We start from the raw sequence: 27,635 nt of genomic DNA, 5'->3' as shown, positions 1-27,635 counted from the left end.
AGGATGCAGTGGAGGACAATGAGCAGAGGAAGAAGCAGGAGGAGGCCAGGAGAGAGAAGCTACTGGCTCAGGAGGCGAAACAGCACGACCCCAAGGTACAACACAGAACTCTATATGTCTCTAGATTATCACATTTAACCTGGAGCCTGGAGGAACATACTTAGACACAATGCAAGACATTGTGCTAAGGTGGGCAATGCAAGACACTGTGTTAAGGTAGTCAATGCAAGACATTGTGTTAAGGTGGGCAATGCAAGACATTGTGTTAAGGTAGGCAATGCAAGACATTGTGTTAAGGTGGGCAACGCAAGACATTGTGTTAAGGTAGGCAATGCAAGACATTGTGTTAAGGTGGGCAATGCAAGACACTGTGTTAAGGTAGTCAATGCAAGACATTGTGTTAAGGTAGGCAACGCAAGACATTGTGTTAAGGTAGGCAATGCAAGACATTGTGTGAAAGTGGCCAACGCAAGACATTGTGTTAAGGTAGGCAATGCAAGACATTGTGTTAAGCGAGGCTCATCGTTCTTCTGTGAAGCGAGTTGAAAAGAAAAAAGAGGCTTGCTCATCCACTATGCAGACCAGATGCAGGACAAACCAGAGTGTGAGTGAGAAAAAGAGTAGAGTCTGCGCACTGGAGCATATGAAAAATAGACTCTTCCCAATAGTTTATTAAATAACTTTGCGATCTATTCGATCTTCATCAGATTCTGATTCGAACAGTCTATTTTTCATATGCTCCAGTGTGCGGACTCTACTCCTTTTCTCTTCTGTGAAGCGAACCTCTGTGATGACCCCAGTTGCTAGACCCTCCCCCGGCGTCGCCCCTATATCGCAGCTACGGTCATCGCATCAGGTCCTTGTATTTAACTGGTCAGAATCTCCGGCGTGTGATTGGCCTGACCGCGTGCCACACCTCTCCCCCCCACAGGTCCAGGCGCAGAAGAAGAGGCAGCAGCAGCACGAGCTCATCGCCGAGCTGCGCAAGCGACAGGCCAAGGAGCACCGGCCGGTGTATGAGGGCAAGGATGGCACCATCGAGGACATCATCACAGGTGGGCCAGACGGCGGGACCCCTCCCCCCGACGCTGCCGGGGGGCCCCTGGCGCAGCCCCCGACGGGCCCCCACAGCCCCGGGCGGCGCGGCGGCCCTAAGATGACGGTGGTCATCCACTGCTCGGCCCCCCTCCAGTGCACGCTGTGCTACGTGGTCCAGAGTCGGACGTCGCCGCGCCTCCCTTCCCCCCACCTAGTCCATGAGACTCAGTAGTAGAATCAAATCGAATTAATTCAAATTTTATTTAGAATAGCACACATTTCGTATAAAGAATATTATGTTCAAGTTCAGGTTCGTTTTTATTGATATTCTACCCACGCGGCAGTCTGTACATGCTGAAATCCACAGGCATAACAGGGTCATTTATGTATAATTACAATACACAAGATTACATGGTACAATAGTAGTCTTCAAATAACTGCATTTCGCAGAGGCAGGCAGTAATGTCAAACCCTAGTCGCCTGCATGTAGGCACATGACAGCAAAAGTGGTAGAAGTAGACTTTATGAGCCATAGGAATGTGTGAAATTAGTGTCTCAGACCGTGCAGCTAAACTACTGAGCCTTAAACTGTTAGATATGTGAGTAGATATGTATGCAGTCGAGCCATTGGAACTGTGAATTGTGTCACGATCCAGAACTACAGTCTTGATGAGCCAACGCCCTGCTCCCACGGGAGGTGTAATGTCTCTCGCCCGCCTGGCCTCAACCTCCAGACGAGTTCCATAAACTAACCATCTGACCCGCGTCTCATTCGCCGCCACCAGTCTTTAATCAACACCTCTCTCAGGATATTACCTCACCCTGGTCTTAATGTTGTGTGAATTGATGTGAATAATGCTTTTTTTCCCTCCCCCACTACCAGTTCAAACGCCTAATGACATGGGTTTGTCACTCATCTGAACACTGTATATATAATCCACACACAGTATAGCACTGCTATAGCCCTTATTATCGATGACAAATGAATGGCCACAGTGTAGAAGGAGTTGCCGTAGGTAGAGCTCCAGATCATATCCTGCTCCCACAGCATCTGTGTAGTTCCTGAGTCAAGGACAAGTAAGGGGGGGGTATCGTGCCCCCACCTCGCCCCCCCAGACAGGTTGTTTCTCAGGTGTGACGTGTTCTCTTCCCTCCCCTCCCTCCCCTCAGTGCTGAAGAGTGTGCCGTTCACGGCCCGCACCGCTAAACGAGGCTCACGGTTCTTCTGTGAGGCCAACCTCTGTGACGACTCCAACTGCTAGCCCCTCCCCCGCCCCTAACGCCAAGGTTGTCCAGGTGTCTCTCGTTAAACCACAACCCCACCCCTGACCACTGTGCATGCGGCATGAATCCCGTCACGTCCCCTTTAAAACTGCCCCTCCCCCCCTCCACTCACCTTCTCTCTACTAACCTATAGGCCGTCATCGGTGGCCAGGTGTATGTCATAAGAAGACTTCTAGCTGATGTCTCAGGGTAGAAGTCAGCCAAACCTCTTTGGAATGCTACCTTATACAGTATTCATGTAATGCCTGTGAAAATGTGAATATATATTTATTCTGTATATATTTGGTACTATATGCAATACAGTCAAAGGCATCTAGCATAACACAGGCATGGAAATGTACGCTAGATGTGCTTCCTACTGTAGCTTGACAATGCAACTTGAAAACTTTATTGCTCATCAACTTCAGCATAAAGAGGTTTGGCTGGACCACTGGCTAGATGGCCTTCCATAAAACTAATGTGGTTTGGTTTTTTGGTTTCCCCCTTCTAACGTTGCAACCTCCTTTTCCTCAAACACCACTCTTTATTCCATCTACCTCTCTAGCGCAACAGAAGATTAATGACAGTCTATTTTCCAGTCCTAAACCCAGGGTAAGGAAGGTAGCCTGGCCTGCTTGGCCCCCTCAGCTGCTGTCTGCTGCTACTGTTCAGTGATGTCAGCTGCTTCAGCAAATGCGCTTCAGATGCACAGAGGACGCTTTACAGCAGATACATACGCTTTACTGTACACCAGTTAGACAGATACGCTTTACTGTACACCAGTTAGACAGTGGAAGGTGCTGAGCTCACTTTACAGTGCTTTTGCCGCTATGACGATGAAACAGCCAGTTGTACCCCCTTCCTCTTGTGCATTTCAAATTGTGCAAGTCCTCCTCTTCCCTAAAGAGACGGCAGAAGTCAAAATATCAGGGTCCTTTTCTTTCCTTCCATTCCTTCTTGCCCTCCAGGAAAGATCCTCAGAGGTAGTATAGTTCTCTTTTATAGGTCTCTCCATCTGGCTTCCATCGTTCCTCCTCTCCAGGTCACCTCCATCGACACCCCCTACCCCCACCCCCACCCCACCCCCCCACCTCTACGTGCATGCTGTCCAGTGTTCATCCACCTCTCACCTGTCCACAATGTCCGCCATGTTGTGTCTACGCTAACTTGTGTTCTGCGGTGTGCTGAATGGCTCTGTGGTCAACACGCTCCGAGAGGTGGCATCTAGAGAAAATGTAATACAATAAATACATTAGAAGTATACTTGTTTATGACATTTGGGATTGCTAGTAGAATGTTATCTGCTCTCCAGCAAAGCACCTCTAAGAGCTTGTTGACTGCTGTCACTATAGCTGTGATATTCTCCAGCTGATAAGTGTTTTATAATATGTGTTTTTGGTGTAATTGGGTTTTCCTTATCAATATAAAATCCCATAACTTTGGAATTTCATTTCGTATCAATGTCATTGTCTAACTGGGAATGCAAGGCTATGGGAATATGTCATTCTCTGGGTGGGTACTACAACTACCCCAAAACACTAATTGGTTCAACTTCCTGCCAGCATTTTATGTTATGAGATATGTTAACTTAAACATCAATTACATTCACATACACCATTAATTACCTATAAATGCTAAATTATTATTATTCAATTATATGTGGATGGTCAATGAGCGGAGAGATATCCTACCGTTCACTGAAGCCCCACCCCTGAGAGTGACATCATAGGGTCAGAGTTCGATCTCCCGGTTAACTCCTTGTGCTCCCTGTGTCTCACCCCTCTCTCCCTTACCCACTCACAGATCTCCGCAGCCAGCCTTTCCTGCGAGCCGACGCGCTGATCCGGAGCGGCTGGAAGAGACCCTAAACCACTTATTCCCCTTCCCCTGTTGTAACCCCCCTCCCTATGTCCTGGTGGTCCCACCCACCCCTGAGGCTGCAGCTCACATAGACTGAGAATGGGCATGGGACCAAACCAATGGCCCTTGTTTTACAGGGGTATTTATTTATTTATGTACATGTTTATCCTCAGTGGAGACTCTTAACGAGCAGGTGTAATTGTACAAGCACAGACATCAGGTGGGATACTCCCCTCTTACTGCAAGCACACTCTTACGCTCTTACGCTCACTCACTCTCACACTCTCACACACACACACACACACACACACACACACTCAAAGTTGAGGACGATGGAAAATGACTGTGTTGGCATTGGAGAGCGAGTAGAGAGGGAATCTTAAGTGAGCAAGTGCGAGTGGTGCCTCTCACCAGGACCAAGGACACTGTATAGACCCTCAAGTGCCTGAGATTGAGAGAGTCTTCTCTCCACGAACATGTGGTCTCCTCAGACCCAGCACTCCTAGCCAGATTGAGACAGACGGCCCTGGGAGCCCTGCTTGAAAGAAACGCTGGTTTTGCTGCACAAGACCTCCTCCTACCACAGGATTATACACCATCTGAGATTATCGTGGCTTTTGGAGGCAATTTCCTGGATGGAGATTAAATAACTTAACCTAACCACACTTTCAGCAGAGACTCTCGTTGGTAATTGCCTCCAGTCTGGGACTGGCCTCAATCTAAGTCCTTGATGTTTTGGTTCCCTTGGATGAGCTTGCCAAACCAAACTTCCTCTTGTGTCTTTCTTATTTTGTTAAAGAAGTGCCTTTTGTTTAGACAGTATTATTGTTTTATGAATCAGCCATAATTTGTATCTTTGAAATCTTATTGGTTAAAGATTGTATTTTGAATTGCCTTGTATCATGTTACCGCTGAATACTGTCCAGTTAATATGCAATGGTTTGAAGTCAAAATCCCAGCTTTAAATGCAAACAGTAACAGAATTAATTTCAGCTCTGTATCTAATTCAGCTTTGGCCTCAATTTAAGTTTCTGTGTTTGGGTTTAGACATTTCATGTTAACCTCTGTTACCTTTCTGGCTCTTTGACTTCAATCAAAACCACAATTCCATGGTGAAGGACGTTAAGTCTGAAGTTAAAAATAACAAGTCGAGTTGGTCTGAATGTTGTATACCTGACAACACTTCCTGTCACCCCGTTGGTGACATGCAGGAAGTGACAAATGTATGAAGATGATTCCATACTGACTGTTGTGTTTACAAGTTCCAGAACGTTGTGTGTAACTGTCCTTGGTGAAGGAGATATGCATTCCTGTGAGTTCCAACCATGTCTTTAAGCTTGCCTCACTCTCCATCTTGCAGAGCTATAACAATAAGATGCCCCGTTTCCCTCTTGACATCCATCGAGTAAGCAGAATGATTGTGCACTCAGAATCTGTGTATACCTATATGGCATTTCCGGTAAAGGGACATACCATGTTACACTACGTACATTGCCATCAATTTGTATGATACACTACGCCTATACTTGACATCTCTGCAGGGGCGTCGCCAGGAATTTTGGGCCCCACGAAAACAGATTTTCCTCCTGGCCCCTTACAGTAAATATTTATCAGGGGAGATATTCCTGGATCATTCATCCTTCACGACGCCCCTGCATCTCTGTCATGTAAATGTACATTTCATGCAAATCAATGACTAGAAGCATTGTACTTTTTTGAGAAAAGGATGAAATGTTCTTAATGGTTGTATGTTATCTAAAAGATGACTATACACTTCCCGTTTAATAAACAATAAGAGTATATGACTCAGAACAAGACTGCATGTTTTCACCTCTCTGACTGTCAGACCAATGGGACTTGGAGCAACAGTTAAACATGCATTGTGTTAAAGCAATACCATAACACTCAAACAGAAGCAATGTCCAGATTTTGTTCACTGTTTTGTTCACTTTTTATTTCTTAAATATAATGATAGGCCTCTGAACTCGATATTAGACAGCCCAGGAATTGTTTTAGGTCTCTTTTTTATCTGTCAGAACGGTTAGTGATAGACTATTACAGACGACTATGGCAGGGAAATATAGACTACACATGGAAAGTGAAGAGAATTCTGCGGTACATGAAGTCCCTGGAAGCCCCAACTCAGGAAATGGGTCAGTCTACTCACTCACACACAATCCGTTCTTCTACCACAAGATGGCGCTAACCACTAGCAGTGACACAGCAGGAGCACTGGGATCATTCATTCTGTTCCTTTGGACAAAAGAACAGATGACTTAATTTTGTGGCCTGTTAATTACTTGGTAATTACTAGGTAAATACATAGAATGACATGTTTTTTAAGTCCTGTACCTATAGAGTAAGAACATGGTATTTACCATGTGTGCAATGAGGGTGTGATTTATCATGTCTCTATTAGGGTGTGGTTTATCACCTGATCATGTCTCTGTTAGGGTGTGATTGATCACCTGATCATGTCTCTATTAGGGTGTGGTTTTTCACCTGATCATGTCTCTGTTAGGGTGTGATTGATCACCTGATCATGTCTCTATTAGGGTGTGGTTTTTCACCTGATCATGTCTCTGTTAGGGTGTGATTGATCACCTGATCATGTCTCTATTAGGGTGTGGTTTATCACCCGATCATGTCTCTATTAGGGTGTGATTGATCACCTGATCATATCTCTATTAGGGTGTGGTTTATCACCCAATCATGTCTCTATTAGGGTGTGATTGATCACCTGATCATGTCTCTATTAGGGTGTGATTGATCACCTGATCATGTCTCTATTAGGGTGTGATTGATCACCTGATCATGTCTCTATTAGCGTGTGATTGATCACCTGATCATGTCTCTATTAGGGTGTGATTGATCACCTGATCATGTCTCTATTAGCAAACACTATGCAATTTAGCTCCTCTCTATCATTATTGGTTATGGTAAATGCTTTGTTCTTATTCGAAAGGTACTAAGTACTTGGAAAACCAGGCCAGGTCCATCCTGGCTTATGTGCATGGCTGGCTTGTTTCTGTTCAGGACTGGTCGAACGGAAGTTAGTCACGCCACTGAAATAGCTGCGAATTGAAATGACATGAAATAATGTCTGATAAATTAAGATCGCCTGGACACATCAGTTCCAATGCTTCCAGTGCTAATCCAACACAATAAGGGCAGGATAGCCAGTTAGCTCATGAGCTCACAACAATTAGCAGCAGCTTCCATAACATTAATGGTAGTGTTTAGTCAGTGGCTAAAGCAGTTACACTGATGATTCCTGTAACGTTAGCTATTTTGCTGCAATTGGTTCAACTTCTGTTTCTGGACAAAGGTAAGGGATAAAAAGATTGGAGTGAAAGGAAGAATGTGTGGAGGTTTGGGGTATAATCCCATAATCCCAAATCATCCCCACTGAGGTCTTGAACCCCAGTCTCCTGGGTGGGAGTCCTATGCTTTCACCGCTACTCTACTTGTGCAGTGGAGATCGGCAGGCCTTCTTTATTTTGGTGTGCTGGGACTACTGCCTCTTGTGATGCCAACAGAGAAATGCATGCCAGACAAACACTATTCTAGGTGCGCTGGCTTACAGCCATGCACAAAAAAACACTGCCTCTTGTCTAGGTTCACTGGCTTATAGCCATGTGCAAAAAAACACTGCCTCTTGTCTAGGTGCGCTGGCTTACAGCCATGCACAATAAAACACTGCCTTTTGTGGTAGCAACATAGAACTGCAGGTCAACACAACACGATGGAGGAAGGGAGGGAGGAAGGGATGAAGGGAGGGAGGGAGGGAGGGACAACCGGACATTTTCTATCTTTGGTGTGCTGGCTTACAGCCATGCACAAAAACAAAACAAGAAATAGTTGCCAGATAAGTACTTCTTGATCTGATGTACTATGTATTTACCTACAGAATTAACAGGCTGTAAAATTAAGTGGTACCTGTATTTTCTCTTCATAAAGAATACATGTTGAATTTCACTCTTTAAATAATCGTAAAAAAATCTTATTTTATTATATTAACATGTGCAAACTATATATATATATTTACCAGAATATTCTTCCTCAAACAAAAAATCTGAACTTGTCAAAAATAGGTGATGCTTATCAACTAGCCTAATTACTAGTGGCTGATACGGGTTGGTTGTGGATGTGAGCTACATGGTGTTATTCAGAACCACAAGCACCATTTGGATACAGGCTAGTTACTTATGGGAATTCTGTAGGTAAAGCGTCTTACTACCATACTTCTGCAGTAACAGTACCTCAAAATATAGTCCTACCTGGCCTTCTGAGGGTTTAAGTGCCTCTCAACTCAAATGTGTTAAATTTAAAAGAAAAGATTCTAGTCTTGTTTTGGATCATACCATTTCAAAAATATTTTATTAACATGATCATCTCCACATCCACCCAGTCCTGTTCAAAAAGCATCGTCACAACCACTTCCTCTCCACACCTGCTCGCCTTCCTAGTGAAGACAAAACTGCTTTGGATGGAACATGCACATCAAGCCAGTTTCTTGGACATGGATTTGAAGTAGGGCAACAAAACAACACCTCACTAGATTCTCCATTGAAATGGCTTCTTAGTAGATGTGGGAAACCGACCGTTCATCTCCTTGTCTCCTTCCCCCTCAGCTCTGGTAAAACACCTGCACCAGTGTGAGCAGAAGCCTGGTATATACGCCAATCCTATTGCTTACACCCGTCATGTGATTACAGATCAGTGTGATAGATGGAAAGGAGACAAGTAGAGAACTGTCTTCAATGATGTGGCCCGAATAACTGTAGTAATTAGTGTGGACTACTGATTAATGAATCTGGATTCATTGATGCTGACCAGACACTGGTCTTTGGTTTGTAAATTGTGACGCTGTTCTGATCTTCCAATCACAACTCAATAATATCATGTGTTCTGGGTTTCTAATGTGAGAGTGATTGATTGGGGGGGGAGTGGAACATCGACACCCACACAAAGAAGAAGTGATTGATTGGCTGGTATGGGGTCATATAAAGCACTATTTTCATACAAGACTCCTCCAGCAAACCAATTGGATCAGTAGTAGCAATGGCAACTGTCGCTGTTGAAGTCCAGTGGAACTTGGCAGGCTATTGTTTGTTACACTGTTACACTGTGTTGGTGGGGCCAATCAAGCGGGACGGATATCGACTGCTCCAAACATCTTCAATATGATACTAACATGATCAGTGCAATCATAGAAATCTAACTCTAATCATGGAGTGACAGTTTCTGTATGGGTAGGAGAAGCCAGGGTAGGTGTTTTGGTCCATTCTGGTCAGTAGTCTGTCTGTCTGCACCAGAGTCCGTGCTGTGTGTAGCTCTTTGTGTATGACTGGCTCCATTGTGTTCCTAACAATAGTCCACTGTCTTACTGGTGCCAATGTATGCTCTCACCATGAACAAGTGAGAAAGAGAGAGACAGAGAGAGAGACGGAGAGAAAGAGAGAGGTGCATTCCTTTAACTCTCCCTCAGTGTTCAGCCCTTGCTGTTGGGGTCTGTCCAAGTGAGAGGGCCGGTATTGAGAAAGCGTGAAGCCGTAGTGTTGAGCCTGTAGTTCGCTGAGCCGGGAAAAAACTGTGGACAGCGCTTTTTAACTCCGCTGAGTCAGATGGGACTGACATTTTCCGGAGGTGAAATTATTAGCCTCCCCAGTAAATAGTTGGAGGGCTATTGACGAGGTTGGGAGGGGGAAAGCAGTGGTGTTCCACTGGCCGAAAACAGAGGCGGAGGGGCAACCTGACCAAATCAACAGGAAGGTTACAGCTTGAAAAAAGTTATTGGGGGGGGGGCTATGAATGAAACCTTAAGCTAAAGACTTAGCTAGAACTTTCTGTGGGCCGGACGGGGCTACTTGGTCCTTCTCTCTAAACAATACTGGAGTCAGAACGCAGAAGCAGTGCAGGATGGCAGTGAAGTATATGTAAAGTATATGCACATATAAATACAAACATACATTCATACATACATACATAACATGGGGGGGGCGGGGCTGCCCCCTTCCCCTTCATACAAACAGGCTGATATGCTGGTGAAAAAATACAGCAGAAACAAAATGAACCAGGCTGCGGGTGAGTAAAAGAACAGAGCAAGAGTAAAAAAGAAAAAAAAAAGAAAGAAGGCTGATTTGTTTTGCTTTGAACAGGCGTGTCCCAGTCTTTACAACTTCGCTTGTGGCGCTCGCACGCGTCTGCGTATCATTATGTGTGTGTATCTTTATGTGTGTGTATCTTTATGTGTGTGTGTGTGTCTGTGTGAATACAGTCCAAGGAAGCCGTTGGTTCGGTAAAAGGTTTCTCCAAGGTCGCTCGGTTCGGGAGACGAGCTCTACTCCGCTGGCTGATGGGTGGCCCCGCCCCCACCTCACAGCAGCAGGCAGCCGCCCCTCTTCTTGCGCTTGCGGACCTGCAGGGCCGCCCGGGTGGCCATCTCAAACACCTCCCGCACGCCGTCCTTGGTCTTGGCGGAACACTCCAGGTAGCCGAAGGCACTGATGCGGTTTGCCATGTCCCTGCCCTCCTCCGGCTTCACAGGCTCCTGGGGGGACAACGTCCAGACAGGAGGGGGTTAACGTCCAGACAGGAGGGGGTTAACGTCCAGACAGGAGGGGGTTAACGTCCAGACAGGGGGGGGATAACGTCCAGACAGGAGCGGGTTAACGTCCAGACAGGGGGGGTTAACGTCCCGACAGGGGGATAACATCCAGACAGGAGGGGGTTAACGTCCAGACAGGAGGGGGTTAACGTCCAGACAGGGGGATAACATCCAGACAGGAGGGGGTTAACGTCCAGACAGGGGGGGTTAGCGTCCAAACGGGGGGATAACATCCAGACAGGAGGGGGTTAACGTCCAGACAGGGGGGGTTAACGTCCAGACAGGGGGATAACATCCAGACAGGAGGGGGTTAATGTCCAGACAGGGGGGGTTAGCGTCCAAACGGGGGGATAACTTCCAGACAGGAGGGGGTTAACGTCCAGACAGGGGGGTTAACGTCCAGACAGGGGGGGGGTTAACGTCCAGACAGGGGGGGGAAGCGTCCAGACGGGGGGGGATAACCTCCAGACAGGGGGGGATAACATCCAGACAGGGGGGGATAACATCCATACAGGGGGGGTTAACGTCCAGACAGGGGGGGGATAACGTCCAGACAGGGGGATAACATCCAGACAGGGGGGGATAACATCCAGACAGGGGGGGATAACATCCATACAGGGGGGGTTAACATCCAGACAGGGGGGGGATAACGTCCAGACAGGGGGGGGATAACGCCCAGACAGGGGGGGGATAACGTCCAGACAGGGGGGGGATAACGTCCAGACAGGGGGGGTTAACATCCAGACAGGGGGGGTTAACGTCCAGACGGGGGTTAGAACCACCTACAGTACGCACAGGTAGGAGTCAGGCAGTAAGGCTGTGTCCACCAACGAGCTGTATGTAGCTGAACAGCGCCAAGCTTACAGCTGCGTGGAGCGCACTAGAGCCGGAGTTTAGAGCTGGCTAGGCTACCGATGTTTTACAGCTACGTTAGCAACGAGTGTCGTGTTTTTGTAGACTGCAGATTAACTAGCCAAGTTAAGATAGCTAGCTAATGTTAGCTAGTGCTAACTTTGCTGTCTCTGCGGTTTTGCCAAAAACTGACCGTTGTCATCGTCAGAACAGACGTTTACAGCCTGCGCTCTAGCCCAAAATGTTAAACTTTTTTCAACTGCAAAAAAAGCCTAGAGCTCATGGCGCTGTAGCGCTAAAAAGGGCTTGGAACACAGCTCTCGTCTCTATAGCGCCCTAGAGCTCATTACCCATTGTAAACAACGAGAAAACAGCGCCAGCTCTAAAATACAGCTCCCCGGTGGACACGCACCCTAAGACCACCTGGGGTCTGGTCCATTGCTTTGATTGTAGTGGTTAAGATGGGTCCAGTGTTGATTTTGACAGCAAATTTTGATGTAGTAGGTCAGTCTAACTAAATTCTATTTAGTTTTAGTTTGATTTTAGTCATCAGAATTGTTTAGTTTTAGTCTAATTTTAGTTGACTAAATAGTATGACTGAAATCAAATGGGTTTAGTTAAAGAGTACTGCATTATTTAACCATTAAATAGTTTCCAAACGTATATACTTCTGGAGGAAACATCTATTAGACTGATGGACAAAGCTACTGAATTACATTTCTATGCGCTCTTCTTGCCTGTGTTTCAGCATGAGCCACAACCTTCACAGAAATCTCAGCATTCTGATTCTCTTCCCAAATCATCCCTCCTTTTGTCTAGTTTTTATTGTTGACGAAAATGTCAATAGATTTCATCATAGTTTTTGTCATCCATAAATTTGTGTTTTTTACTCATCGTCTCATGAAAATAACTAAATAAATGTCATTGACAAAACAAAACATCAATTTCGTCGACAAAATGAACACTGGATGGGTCAGGTTCACCCACGTTCTTTTACAGCATTTGGCCCAGGCCTGACTCATACCATGATAAGGTTTAGGTACTGACACACACACACACCTGTTTCATCTTGGCCAGCTCCCGGCGTGTGTGGTCGTCATTCCGCAGGTCCTTCTTGTTGCCCACCAGGATGATGGGAACGTTGGGACAGAAGTGCTTCACCTCGGGGGTCCACTTCTCCGGAATGTTCTCTGTGGGGAGATTCACCACAATCAATCCATAATATAGTATTCTAGTATTATAGTACACCACACTCAGCCATACACCCCGTTCTACACACAACACACTACAGCACACCTCACTCAGCCATACACCCCGTTCTACACACAACACACTACAGCACACCTCACTCAGCCATACACCCCGTTCTACACACAACACACTACAGCACACCTCACTCAGCCATACACCCCGTTCTACACACAACACACTACAGCACACCTCACTCAGCCATACACCCCGTTCTACACACTATAGACCCATTTCCTGGACCACAAAACTTGACGGCTGAAACAACCGTTTAAATTCTAGACTATGCTTCGTCTGTGGCAAGGAAAGTACATCGGTCCAGATATCAGTCCTCTCCTAGGAGGACAGCAGGCCTACATCAGTCCAGATATCAGTCCTCTCCTAGGAGGACAGCAGGCCTACATCAGTCCAGATATCAGTCCTCTCCTAGGAGGACAGCAGGCCTACATCAGTCCAGAGGTCAGTCCTCTCCTAGGAGGACAGCAGGCCTACATCAGTCCAGAGGTCAGTCCTCTCCTAGGAGAAAAGCAGGCCTACATCAGTCCAGAGGTCAGTTCTAGGAGGCCTGTAGGAAGGACTGGCTCAGTTTCCTTTGCCCAGTCTGACAACAGACGGCGTGGAGGAAGGAATACGGGCCGCTCCCTGTTGTACCTCCCCCTGCCAAACCCCGTCACCGGGGCTCCCATGGGAAAGGGAGACGGCGTGCGGAGATAACAGAGGAACGCTGGCCTGCGTCAGCCGTTGGCACGGTCAAATCAAAACACAGAGGAACAGCGAGCGAGAAAGCAAGAGGATAAAATAAGAACGGGTCTCCGTTGGCCTGACGTGATTTCTCGTGCTCAAAAATACATTCTGTTCTGGCTCTCTTTGTTTTCCATGGAACAGTCTAGCTGGGACAAAACCATTTGAGCCAATTAAACTGATTGAGTCATCGTCACAAGAGAATTTCTTGGAACGGAGCGAACTTACAAGATGGAAATCTGAATGTGTAATAGAGGGTGGACGTTTACCACCGCGGTATCCAGTACTACAAGGAATGGCCGCAGTATGTCCGCAGCGTGTCCCAATTACAGTGCATATCTTTGGTGTGAGAAAGTGTGTGCGTGTTATGTGTGTGTATGTGTCCCAGTCTTACCTAAGCTGTCAGGGCTGTCTATGGAGAAGCACATGAGGATGACATCTGTGTCTGGATAGGAGAGAGGCCTCAGTCTGTCATAGTCCTCCTGTCCTGCTGTGTCCCATAGCGCCAGCTCCACCTGAGAGAGAGAGAGAGAGAGAGAGAGAGAGAGAGAGAGAGAGAGAGAGAAAGAGAAAAAGTAGACAAAAGAAAAACAGAGTTAGAAAGGTGAAACAGACGACAGAAAGAGAAAATGACGCCAACACACTTCTGACGTCAAAACATTCTTTATACTGGCACTGTAACCTTTATACTGTTCTGCTGCTAGTCCAGTCTCTGAATGGCTGAGCTGGGCTGGACCACCACACACACACACACACACACACACACACGCACAAACAAAATGATTGGCAGGGAGGAAAACACACTCCTGCAGCAGCAGTCTTTCCCATTGGAATGTGGAGGAAGGCTGTGTGTGCTAAAGTGCTCCTGTTTGCGCGCACACACGCACGCGCGCGCACACACACACACACACACACACACACACACACACACACACACCTTGAGGAAATCCAGATAACAGCATGGTCCATATTGTATATTAAAGAGCAGGCATACTATCCTACTGTAAACTACATAGTTTGTAAACTATACAGTAAACTACATTGTGTTGCCTCTGGGTATGAAATGCGCTATATAAATAAAGCTTTGATTGATTGATTGATTGAATTTGCTATTGCTGCTTGTACCACAGGAACAACCATTGAGTGAAAAAGCACATCCAGGATCTACAGTTAATGCAGAGAAAAAAAATCTCACAAAAATTCTCACCCACCCACCCCCACAATCCAGAGTGATGAGTGTGACCAGAGAGAAATAATTAGCAGTGAATGCTGCAGGCTGGCTGGCTGCATTGATGTTATCTCACCACTAGGTGTCTCTAAGGATTCAGTGCTAGTCCCTAAACCTCTCTTTCCCCTCCCAACTCTGTCTTTAGTCAAAGCGCTTGGCTGCTGGCTGGGATTACAGGGTTTGTGTCAACAGTTCAGTGTTGACATCAAGAGGTTCATTGTTATCATCACGCAGAGGCCTGAACTTCCCATAAGCCCCTTCTGCTCTGCTTTCAGTTGGGCTGCGTTCCGAATCACATTTCCATACTATATAGTATGCCAAAAAAAAGATTTAGTATGTCCCAATACATAGTATGCCAAATACAGTATGCTAAAAATACCAGGATGACCTACTACATCCGGTGGCTTTGTGCAGTATGCAAGCCAGCATGCTTTTCTGGCCATTCTTCTATTCGGAAGAGTTGTCACATCTACTGAGCTGCCAAGATGGCGCAGGCGGATGACAGCGTAGTGATCAATTTATCAGTTGTCAAAACAAAATGCCAACAAACTGGTTATGACAGCCAGCTAGTGTTCCAAAATAAATCCTAAGCTTGTTTGACATGTTATTTGACTGCCTGTCGCCATCTAGACATGAATGACAGTCCCAATTTAAAGCTTCAGATGAATGAACATCAAGCGCAATGCCACGCGTCGGATGGAGTGGTGTAAAGCATGCCGTCTGGGTTTGGCCAATGCATTGTGCCAACTGTAAAGTTTGGTGGAGGAGGGATAATGGTCTGGGGTTGTTTTTCTGGGGTTGGCCTAAGCCTCTTAGTTCCAGTGAAGGGACATGTTAATGCTTAAGCTTACCAAGACATTTTGGACAATTCTATGCTTCCAACTTTGTGGGAGCAGTTTGGGGAATCCCCTTTCTGTTCCAGCACGACTGTGGCCCAGTGCACAAATCAAGGTCCATAAAGGCATGGTTGAGTGAGGTTTGGGAGGAAGAACTTGACTTGGCAGCACAGAGCCCTGACCTCAACCCCATAGAACACCTTAGGAATGATCATCCAACATCAGTGTCTGATCTCACAAATGCTCTTCTGGGCGAATGGGCAAAAATTCCCACAGACACACTCCAAAATCTTGTAGAAAGCCTTCCCAGAAGAGTATGTATGCAAGTAATTTATATGTTAATGGACATGTCCCTGTACGCCCATGGATTTCAGCCTGTACTGACTGCTACAGTATGTGGTTTTCAATACAAAAGTGAACTTGAACTTGATTGGCCGCTTATAGGTCCATCTGGAGGTGTGTGTGTATGAGGGGGGGGGGGGGGTTGGAATACTATTTGCAAATACTTGGGGGACACTTGATTTAACCGGTTTAGTTCACCTACTGTACTAGTAGCAAACAAATAGAAATTGTATTTTCATCCATGTATCAGACTCTGCCAGTCACTTATTGAGGATCAGTTTGGTACTCCAGAGATGAGTGTTCAGGGTCAGAGTACATGGACGATGAGCTGATCTGAGGCCTCTTAGCCCCCCGTACACAGGAAACAGGAACAGGAAATGAGGCATTAGTCACCAGAGGGGAAGCGAGACTTGTTCCAAACCCACGCAGGAAGTTGGCGATGGGATCCATTTCCTGTTGTTCAAACTTGTGAGGCCTCCGTCTCTTGTGGGCTGCATAGTACAAAAGCAAACCAAGCCCACCAATCTCTCTCTTTCTTTCTCTCTCTCCCTCTCTCTCTCTCCCTTCCTCCATCTCTCCCTCTCTGTCTCTCCATCAGTCTCTCCCTCCCTTGGGTCTCTGTTTCTCTGACAAACTAGTATAAAAAACAACAGCTCGACCTTGTGAAGAGCTAACAGCACTGGATGGGTGTAATCAAGATGCCAATCAATCCATGTGACCCTCTGAAACACTGATCCGACTCTCTCAGATCAAGTCTTCTTACAAGCGTCTGGGGAGAGAAGTCGTGGCTAGAAGGGGTTCAGCTATGGCCGGCGTAGAAGGGCAGTAAAGGCTAGTTCTCTTAAACGCAGAAGCGATTTAGGTTAAGGTCAGGGTTAAGGTTAGGGCTTGTTCCTGGACAAGGTCACAGAGCCAGAGGGCGAGGTAGAGCGAGGGCGGCCTGGTCTGGGTCGGGGCCGTACCTGTTTCCCGTCCACCTCGATGTCGGCGATGTAGTTCTCGAACACGGTGGGCACGTAGACCTCGGGGAACTGGTCTTTGCTGAAGACGATGAGGAGGCAGGTCTTCCCGCATGCTCCGTCACCCACGATCACCAGCTTCTTACGGATAGCAGCCATCTGAAACACACGCACACGCATGGTGAGTAGAAGTACTACACACACGTACCTGTACACACACATGTACTGTACACACACACGTACTGTACATCTTGATACATGTACAGCTGAGAGGGATCAACATGTGTGGGTCAATGACCTGCGTGTCATTCAGTGTAACGTGTAAAAAAAAAAAGAAAAAAAAGAGTGGTATTCAAAATAAAAATGTCTTTTTTTCTGGGTGGTTATATTTCTGCCAGACTGCACATGGATATATAAACTTGTGATTATGAAAAAATGAAAATTTTTCGACGGGGCACTCAGCGTTGTACTGAATGACATCGGACACCTTTTCGTCATCGACCCATATAAAGACAACTTATCAGCCAGGTTTCCTTTCCAGATCCTGTCCCTCCGAAATGCTCCGAGGCCTACTATAAAGGAAACTGAACGTGGCACAATCAAAGACACTGCTCATTCACAATCAGGCCAAGTGTCCCCGACGTTACCACAGCACTAAAATGGTTTTCACCAGTACCTGTGACTGTTGTGCATGTTGCAAATCTAAAATAACATTATTTTTCTTAAAGCATGAGGTGAAAGCGATGTCTATTCCATATCACTCTATTATTGGTTTAGGTAGGGCAGTGGGCGGGGCCCCATGATCGACCCTGCGGGGGAGCCCTGCAAAATTGTGCAAGGCCACTGGAACTATAATTATCAGTGTTGTATGCAAATCCAGCCAGCCATGAGAAAGGGCCTGAGATAAATAACAAGAAAGAGAGGGAGGGACAGAGAGAGGGGGGCAGAGGAAGAGAGACAGAATGAGAGAGAGAGGGGGAATAGAGAGACCCAGAGAGAGGGAAGTAAGAAGGGAAAAGAGAAGAAAGGGAGAGAGAGAAAGGAGGGTGATCTAAAGGCTGTTTTGGGGGGCCGCACCCTTTCCTCTTACTCTTCCCTTTCCTGACTTCCTGGAGCAGGGAAACTCCAGCTGGAGAGGATGGGGAGAGGCTGGTAGAGGAGAGGCTGGTAGAGGCTTACGGAGGAGAGACTTGAGGAGAAGAGGCTGGTAGAGTAGAGGCTGATGGAGGAGAGGCTAGAGGAGAAGAGGCTGGTGGAGTAGAGGCTGAAGGAGGAGAGGCTAGAGGAGTAGAGGCTGGTAGAGTAGAAGCTGATGGAGGAGAGGCTGGTAGAGTAGAGTCTGGAGAAGGAGAGGCTAGAGGAGCGGAGGCTGGTAGAGGCTGACGGAGGAGAGACTTGAGGAGAAGAGGCTGGTAGAGTAGAGGCTGAAGGAGGAGAGGCTAGAGGAGTAGAGGCTGGTAGAGTAGAGGCTGAAGGAGGAGAGGCTTGAGGAGTAGAGGCTGGGGGAGGCAGAGCTCCACACTACGCTAGCCTGGACCTCAGGGGACACATGGCCCTGGAACCCCAGACAGGGACACTCATTTAGCAGATGCTTTTATCCAACGCAACGTGCAATCATGCACTAGTGTTTGGGTTAAGTGCCTTGCTCAAGGGCACAATGATAGGCAGTGATTGATGGGAAAAGGTGGCCTTGACCAACAACACACACACATGACCGTGTGACAAATCTACAGCCGCTGCGTCACCTTGGCCTCTCAGCAAAGGTACAAGCCTAGATTCCATGTGCACACGCGCACACAGATCGATGGTGGACTCCCTCTAGCTGACAATAATGGAGAGAAGGCAGTAGGTGATGAGACAAGCGTCTGGACGTCTGCCAGGAAGCCCCAGCTTCTACAGATCTGACATAAGACCGCACCTACACACACACACACACTGCAACCTGGTCTCAATTGGTAGACTTCAGAATTCGACGTTTGTCCATCGCCTCCAAACGTCATTTCTAGACGGCATCATACAACTCCCAACGCCATTTCTAGACGGCATCATACAACATCACAAACGTTGAATTCTGAAGTCTGCCAAGTGAGACCAGGCTGTACACATACACACACCACTCTGTCACGGTACTGATCTAGTTTAGCTACGACCACGCCGTCCCCCATGAGCAAACTGGAGCTCTGTGACCCATGTGCTGAGCCAAGACAACACGTCAAATATCCTTGCTGGTGGTCACTGTGTCGTGTTGGACAACCCAGTAGGGCCTCAAGAGAGCGCTAATGTCCCCGTCGTCCTCCTGTGTCCTCTGCAGACCACCCAGCCCCAGACCTCACTGTCCAGAATAGATATCTTTAGGCAGTCTGAAACACACACACACGCACACAGTAAATCAGGCCACTAGAGTTAGTTTGTCTCTGGAGAGAGCCACCTGTTCTCTGTGATAGCCTGCTGCATGAGTCCACCTCATACATCATACTGTCACTGCTCTAGGGGACAGGACACACACACTAAAGCCATCACACTCACACACACATTAAAACCATCACACATGCATGCACACACGCACGCGCGCACACTTTCTCTCCATTTGTCTCTCACACACTCTCTCTCTCTGCAGTGTATGACATAGATGCAAGCACTTCTTCCATTCGCAATTACGGAAACAAGCAGTAATAGGTGGGGGGCCGTTAATAGAGGAGTCGGCCTACAGCGCTAGGCCAGCTTGTTTCTGTGCTGTTGTTCTTCGCAGCGTGTCGGATCTGACAGGACATGGTGTCATGTCGCTAGGGGCCCCGCACTGTGGAACACTGCCCACTTCGTGCGCCTCTCCCTCCCGTTCCAAGGCCAAGAGGGGCCTCCCGCTAGCGTGGCTCAACACACCGCTCCCTTCTCCCACGTAATCCCTCCTCTCTCTCTCTCTCTCTTCTATCCGTCGCGTCCCCCGTCCCCCCACTTCTGTTTCTCGCATGTTCTTCCTACTGTGTCCGCCTGGGGTTTTCACATTCACGACAATTTAAACAAGCTTTATTGACACAAGGAGAAAGCTGACCCGACCAGTCTCTCTGTCTCTCCGATTCCCGCTTCCCCATTTGTCCGTCTGATTCTCAGTTTCCTTCCCCTGTATCGTTCCATTTGCACCAGCTAGTTTTCGGTGCTGTGAAAAGTCAACCAGAAGCAGTTTCACTTGAAATGGCTGTTCTCTGCATAAAGAATACCTTTAAATATGTGTTTTGTCTACTGAAATAATTGTAAATAGAAAGAATATGAAATAGAATATGAAAACCAACTAGGACATTCTTCCTCAACTGTCAATACGAAAGTGCTAGAGGCTGCATGCAACAGGCTGCTAATCAACTAATTAGCCTGCCAGTTAAAGGGGTAGTTTGGTATTTAGTGCTCATTGCTCATGTCACAGCTAAGTACACTATGGATCTTACTTAGCTGTGACATGAGCAATGAGCACTAATGTGGGCCGTTGTATATGATCATAAATAACCGGGCTTATAATGCTAAATATCAAACTACTCCATTAAGTGATGCTAGTTAACTCATGTTCCACACGAGGAATGCGGCCCAACAAGTGTGTTGCCAATAGACCTAGTGGTGATAGCAGCACATTAGAGCAGTCGTGGCTAATGCTAACTGCGGGCCAGGGTGGCTAAGCCTGCCTACTCGCTTGTCTTTGATCTGCTAGTTGATGAGGTATGAAGAGCTTAGCCACATGATTCATTCTCCTTGGCCTCTAAACTGACTGGAGCATCCATTATGAGGGCTGAACTGCTGGGGCGTGTTATCAATGTTTAATGATCGATCTATATGTGTGGTTAATGGTCTCATGATGTACGAGGTGTGCTAAGGTCCACCATACTGGACATAACTGTAGCTGTAGTTTGACTTACCCAACATTGGGTTATTTTCTTTTTTTTACCATTAAAGAAAGATGGCACCCTCAGCGTTAGGGTGAGTCTAGCTTGACAAATAAAGGTTTAAGTCAGGAGATCCCCCCCCCCGGCTTCTAGCAGCTGCATGCTAAACATACGGTAGCGCTGCAAAGCAAGACCCCTTACAGCTACCAGCAGAAGAGACCCCATGTAAATCCACAAAACCATCACGACCAGAGTATGACAATACACAACGTTATGCTTGAGACTAGTTCGAACATTTTAAGTATGAAGATTGTAACATTGTAGCCACTAGTCACAACCTCTCAACATTCGAGAGAGAGAGATAGAGAGAGGATGACGAGAGAGAACACGTGATAGGACAAAGCCGAGTAAAGTTCGGTTAAGTATTGCTCACTGGTGTGCGCGCACGCACACGCGCGCACACACGCGCACACACACACCCAGACAAGGCATCAGTTTCTGGGGTCGGCCCAGTCATACAAATACTGTAGCAGTCTCACGCATGAGTCACATGATCAGGCTGTGAGAGGATAGCTTGTGTGTGTGTGGGCGTGTGAGAGAGAAAATATGTGCATGTGAGAGATAGGGATGGGGGATCAAAACCCGGGTCCAAAAGGACCCGGTTCCAAATTTCTCAAGACCCGGTAATCAATAAGCTTATCGGGTCTGCTTATCGGGTCTGCGATTAACTTGATAAATGTCATGTGAGCACTGTTAACAAGCATCACATTATGTTGTGGTTAAAACCGTTGGCAGTTGAAAACGAGTGTTCTACAGATATTTCTCGGTACAACCGGCTTGACACGGGCAATCGGGACGTCTGTTCACCCACATTATACGTCCTGTCCGATCGTGGTGCACAAACAAATGATTGATCAAGTTTTTGAATTCAATTGAATTGCATGCCAACCGCTGTTATTGTATTGCCTTGCACACTCGTTCACAAGTTTGCTTGTTGAGAGAATGGCAGAGCATGCAAAACGGTCAAGTGCTTGGCTTCATTTCACAAGAGTGAAAGATAAAGACGAGGCGAAAAAGCAACAAATGCAAAATCAGTTCTGTTAAACATGTATTGCCGTCCGTCTTGTTTTTCCCATAGAAAGGTATCGATAGTGGTATCAATAAGGAACTGGATAATTAAGCAGACTCGATAACGGTATCAATATCAATAAAAAATAATGATCCCCATCCCTAGTGAGAGAGAGGAGCAAGAGAGAAAGAAAAGACACTTTTGCTAGTTTTCTTCCCACCAGTCAAAGTCTGTGAGGAGAGATTCACCAGTTGAATCTTATATCAGGTAGCGCGTCCTCACTGGTTTCCCTGTATGAGTGCGTCAGACACAGATGGACTGTAAGACCAACGAACCAACAAGAGACTCTACATACCTGTAGGCATCCTCCTTTCCCTCAATCCCTCCCTTGAGAACCAACTAACCCAGACATTTTGTTGCCTTCCCTAATGTCAGCACACTGACTCAGCAGAATCAAGTGGTGCCGTCTGGAGCGTTCCCACGAGCCCGGCATGGCGACCCTGAGCGGGAAACCAGGATCCCCAACAAGGGCTTGACCGAGCCTGTTAATATCGCAGGCTCGGGAATTCGCCCGAGAGACTGCATCAGATCCGGAAGCCATCTCCCACCACCGAAAGGGCTGAACGCCACCGAGTCAGGGGTCGAGTATTATGACGCGTGCCAAAGGCCAGGCTCCTCTCACTGACAGGTTTGTTGGAACAACCAAAGAGCGGGTTCCAGAAATCGACCCCGCTGAGCCATTTATGTTTCGGGGACACAACGCCACGATGGGAAATCCACAATGAGGCCCACGCCGCATCAACGTTTCACACGCGGTCAAGGGCCTCGGCTGTGACTGTGATTCTGACGTAGAGCAGTGCTGTGCGCCGCTATGTGGGTCAGTCCCAGAGTTTTGGGGGAAGAGATGTGTATCTAGATGTAGAGCATCTTGGTTAAGATACAGCCGATACCGGGGTTTTGAGAAACTGCAGGGAATACAGTTTCAACTCTGGCGTTTTAGCCAACACTCAAATGTGCTGAATGTGATTATAGAGGGGAACCATTTCAGTTACGAGGGCTGACTCTTGGCCTGTAGTCTAGTCTAGTAAGTTTGCGATTGAAAAAAACAGCATAGTGGTTTTTATTTTTAGAATAGTGTGTTAGTGGTGGTGTGTGGCTATAGGACGCAAGCCAGCAGTAAGCTTAAAGAAGGAATGTCTCACCTACCTTCAACACCAACCCCCCCCCCCCCCCCTCTCTAAAACCACTCTCCTTTTCTCCTCCACTTCTGGGACAGTCATAATGCTCCCAACATCCTCTCAGCCTGAGGGGACTATTCAGCTCTCGCTGCCCTGGTTGGATCAAAGACAGAGTTCTCACACATCCTTCTGTTAATAATGGGAGATGTGTGAGTTATCATCATCTGGATGGTCGTCTCTTGCCACGCGAAGAGAACAACATTCTCTTTTATTTATTTTTTAAAGCACGGCAAGCCAATACTCAATTTACAAATTACATACCTCGATATAACATCAATGCATGAAAGTCTGCATTTAAAATGTATGCACCTGATAGGTGGGACAGACTGCAGGACTCCCTAAAGCTTGACCAACTTGTCTCGCAGGAGAGGTTGAAGGGATAAAAGATGCGCTCCATGTTGACTGCACATTTCTTCTAGTCTTAATTTTATTCTGGGATCTTATGACTTCCTATTTGATTTTCTGTTGTTTTGTTGTATTGATCATGTTCCTATTTTGTACGTGTTCTCAATTGTTTTCCCTGAATAAATAAAAGTTTCAATTCAATTCAATCTGCAATGGATCTCTCAATCTCTCCGCAGACTAGAATCAGACCTTCATCCATTACAGCCACCGTCAAGCCCGATCAGATCCATCCATGGCTAACCAAAGAGACCTAGTGGACAAGAACAGGTCGGAATGGAACTGGGCCCAAGTCACCCCCTTAAGAACAGGGCTATGGGATCATTGGCTAGGTTGCAGGATGTGAGTGGGATGACAGATGAAAGGCAATGTCCTTTCAGAGGCAGAGGGAGAGAGAGAGAAGCAGAGAGAGGGAGAGAAAGAGAGAGAGAGAGAGAGAGAGAGAGAGAGAGAAAGAGAGAGAGCTACAGTAGCAGCCAAGGAGGGGAGGACTGAAATAGGACAGAGCCATAGAGACTCTCTCCTCCAGCCCAATTTATCACACTGCACAGCATCTCGCCTCCGAGCTGGGGACAGGAGGAGAAAATATAACAGAGATTTATCCATGATCCGCCCACAAGCTTTCACCGAGACAGAGAGAGAGAGAGAGAGAGAGAGACACAGTGTAAGTGGGGGAGAGTGGGGGAAAGATGACCCTAGAAACAGCCGCCGTTAATGGGCGACACAAATGGAGAATGCTTTGATTAATATCCCATGAGCTGAAATAAATAAACAGATGAATTAGTCATGGTTGTTCGACTGGGTAAGTAAGCGCTAATATAAGAAGCTGTGTGAGGAAATGATCGCTCCTCCACAAGCCTGGCGTCTATCTGTCTGAAGGTGTCTTTCTTTTTCCCTCACACACCCCTCCTGCCCTTCGCTTGCACTCAGAAGGAGAGCTGGCCTAGTTGTACAGTTTGTGCATTCCAAACACACACACACACACACAGACACACACTCCTCCTTAGTCCCAACCAGCCTGGTGCTCCCTCATAGCCGTTCCCATTCTGTCTCTGTCTCTTTCCTGTTTCCTGTGTTGCAGTGTGATGTCACCATCATTGAGCTAATGTTCCGTATCCTGAGGTGCCGGCCTCTCTCTCACACACTCACACATCACGTACAGTTCCTACTGCTGCCGCACACCAGAACTGCATCTTGTCACTCACACCCACACGCACAAAATGTGACAGTACCAGACAGCGTGTCCTCCTGCTGGAGTGTGAAGTAGGGAGAATCCAATCTTGACTGTCAATCCACTGACCAAACATTGGCTGGCTCCTCCCGAAACATTTTGCTTTGGAAACTGTGACCCACAAAGTCAACAAAACCCGCAACTCCCAATTAAAACACAACCAGAATCTATCACGATCCCACAACAGAGAAAACTGTCCTTGTATTACAAACGGCATCCTGCGCACAGACAACAGAGCAGCACCTCAGGGTGGATGAGGGCTTTGGGGCTGGGGAGGGGGTGTGTATTCTGAAGGGCCATTATGGCCTTATTTCTAGCACTGAGACTTTCATTACTGACCCACAGAGCAACTCAACCATCTCACACAACCTCAATAATGATGGCTGTAGACAAAGCAGAAGCCATTTTGAGGGGACTTCACTTTATACAATGGACAAGACCAGTAACGGCCCGGTAGTACATTTGAAGAGACGAGACACAAGCTTCTGCGTTCTCAAGATTAAGACACAAACATGCATGCATGTGCACGATATTGCAGACCTGTCCTGTTGTAATTTCTTGTCTCGCTATGGTCAAAATCGAAACAGTGACATTGATCATGTGGATTATGGTTAATCCTGTGTGTGTTAACGATACCCTGCCAGCTCTCAGGGCAACCTGAGTGAATCGCTTGGTCAGCAGTCAGCTGTTCCACTACAATGACATCATACAGACCCTCCCTGCCTGCTACATACGAACACGACCGTATGAAGGGGTCGAAATGAATTCCTCAATGCAATTAACCACGGTGTATGGCTAATACAATATGCCTGCATCCTCAAACCCGGTTATTTAGCCTACTTCACGCAGAGAGAGAGAGTATCCTGGTCAGACTGTAGGGAGATACGGGGGGCACGAAGTCAGACTAATTGTTGATCTGGATTTTAACAAAGTAGCCTAGGCTACTAGTCATTGCAAACACACGACAACTTGAGTTGGTTACAGCAGCAACAAATCTGGCAGGCGGGGTCTGCGACCACGGACGTTGAGAAACGGAGCTTCCGAAGGGTGTGGTGACTCCGGGAGAGGAATGTCCTCGGGACCGAGAATTGTTTTAAGAAACAACGTCAGTTGAAGACAATAATTCGTGCCTTAATCAAAACGAATGCTGCGGATAGTTAAAGGAAGTTCCCGATTTAAGATTAGGCTATTTCATTTCTATAGCGATTGGTAACTGGAAACGCCTAGAAAAATACCACAATTATCTTACTGCCCTAACAGGTTTCAAACAAGAACACGGAACGTGAAACTTTTCAGGACGTATGGGCCGCATAAACATCCAGTAAACTAGGTTAAGGTTAAGGCTAAGCTACATTCGACTGTTAAAAAACAAAGTAAGCAAATGTATCCTAGCCTACAGTAGCCTACCTTCACACAAACACACATCCATAGCCTACATTACAACGCCGAGGTGTTCTCAACGGTTCATCCGAACATTAACTGGCAAGTCCAGGTATGCATCCGCACAACGAGCCGCTTACTAAAGAAACAGGTGTCCCCGAGCGAGAGATAGGTTACTTTTCTACACAATTCCAAAGCCATTACAATGTAGACTATCAATTAAATTGAAAATACTTTGAAACCAATGTAGCGAGTGGGTGCTTTCAATCTGTTGAATCCTCGGGCTGATCAGCACGCGTTCAGGCAGCCACCACCTACTTTTCCGTCCGAACTCACTTCTACTCATTCGAAAAGCTCGGATTCAAATTTAAAATCATAATGTAGAAAACTAACCCCCAAAAAACAGTTTAGGCAATGATTATTTACCTCTGCCCCTCGTGTGCTTTCAAATTTGAAATAGGCCTACTCCGTTTCTTTGCCTTTCGCTGTCGCCCTTCCCTTGTTGCAATGTAGCCTACTAATCGGGGTGTACATTGGCAAGGAACGGAGCTGACACACAAGACCCTCCCATACGTCTACGGCGAGCGTTTGAGATTCTTGCGTCCCATTGCTATTGGTTACAGTGGAGGTACGGCCGTTAGGACAACTGAAGTCCCCTCCCCTCCACCGGTTAGAAAATAATGACATCATTGATATAAGGCACTTGGGTGGGGAAGGGGACAACCGTGTGTGTGTGTGTGTGTGTGTGTGTGTGTGTGTGTGTGTGTGTGTGTGTGTGTGAGAGAGAGAGGGAGAGAGAGAAAGAGAGAAAGAGCTAGCCCATGTTCATATGTATGCATTTTTAACACAAGTAGGCCTACAATACCCTCTAATGTAATCCAGCATTAATTTACAGAGTGATTCTTCTAGAGCTACATCAGAGCTTTGTCAAGCAGCACTGTGCTAGCTAGCTCCATATTCTCACACAAGCTGCTTATCACGACACAGGGCTGAGGCAGGTGATAATTATATTATTCTAAGTTGTGTAAGAGGAGAGGGGTAGGGCCCTTGTATTATTCTTAGTTGTGTAAGGAAGTGGACTTTCATCCTACTGTATTGCCTGAATGGAACACACAAATCAGGGATTTCAAAATTCCATTTCTCTCAGCAAGGTCATTAGTTCACAGGACATGGCAAAGAGTGCATAGCAACCCTAAACACAATAGTACTGCAGGGTACCTGCTGATGCTGGTGTCTGTCTTAGCCTACTGTAGGCTACCAATACTATAGCACACCACACCATTCAGTACCAACCACACCATATCATACTCTACCGTACCACACCATACCATAACTCGTCAACACTGTAAATGAGGAAACCTCATTGTTTTACGAGTATAAATAAAGGTTTGAAATTAAATTAAATATGCTGTACTGTACCATACCACACCATACTGCATACCAAACCATGCCACACCATACTGTATCATTCA

The 27,635-nt window shown here is 46.7% G+C and overlaps 2 protein-coding genes across 2 annotated transcripts in view; one reads left to right on the top strand and one right to left on the bottom strand.

The window, feature by feature from the left end:
• Positions 1-4,320, top strand: part of fmnl3 (formin-like 3) — a gene marked incomplete at its 5' end in the record, with an annotated part of 34,063 nt that extends 29,743 nt beyond the window's left edge. The window contains 4 exons of the mRNA XM_084461750.1: positions 3-95; positions 932-1,055; positions 2,209-2,325; positions 4,105-4,320. Coding sequence (XP_084317876.1) covers positions 3-95; positions 932-1,055; positions 2,209-2,300 — 309 coding nt within the window. The 3' untranslated portion in view covers positions 2,301-2,325; positions 4,105-4,320. The remainder of the gene's footprint in view (positions 1-2; positions 96-931; positions 1,056-2,208; positions 2,326-4,104) is intronic.
• A 4,242-nt stretch (positions 4,321-8,562) lies between these two features.
• On the bottom strand, positions 8,563-26,695 carry LOC311329870 (rho-related GTP-binding protein RhoA-D). Its single transcript, XM_084461814.1, has 5 exons — positions 26,590-26,695; positions 16,981-17,136; positions 14,007-14,127; positions 12,683-12,813; positions 8,563-10,714 (listed from the first exon to the last, which is right to left on the bottom strand). Exons 2-5 carry the CDS (start codon positions 17,134-17,136, stop codon positions 10,541-10,543), a joined length of 582 nt encoding a protein of 193 aa, XP_084317940.1. The 5' UTR covers positions 26,590-26,695; the 3' UTR covers positions 8,563-10,540.
• Between the last annotated feature and the right edge of the window lie 940 nt (positions 26,696-27,635).

The sequence above is a fragment of the Borostomias antarcticus genome (genome assembly GCF_949987555.1).
Source record: "Borostomias antarcticus genome assembly, chromosome: 3".
Classification (NCBI taxonomy): Eukaryota; Metazoa; Chordata; class Actinopteri; order Stomiiformes; family Stomiidae; genus Borostomias; species Borostomias antarcticus.
Note: the sequence above shows the minus strand (reverse complement) of the source record. Positions and strands in the feature narration are given on the sequence as shown.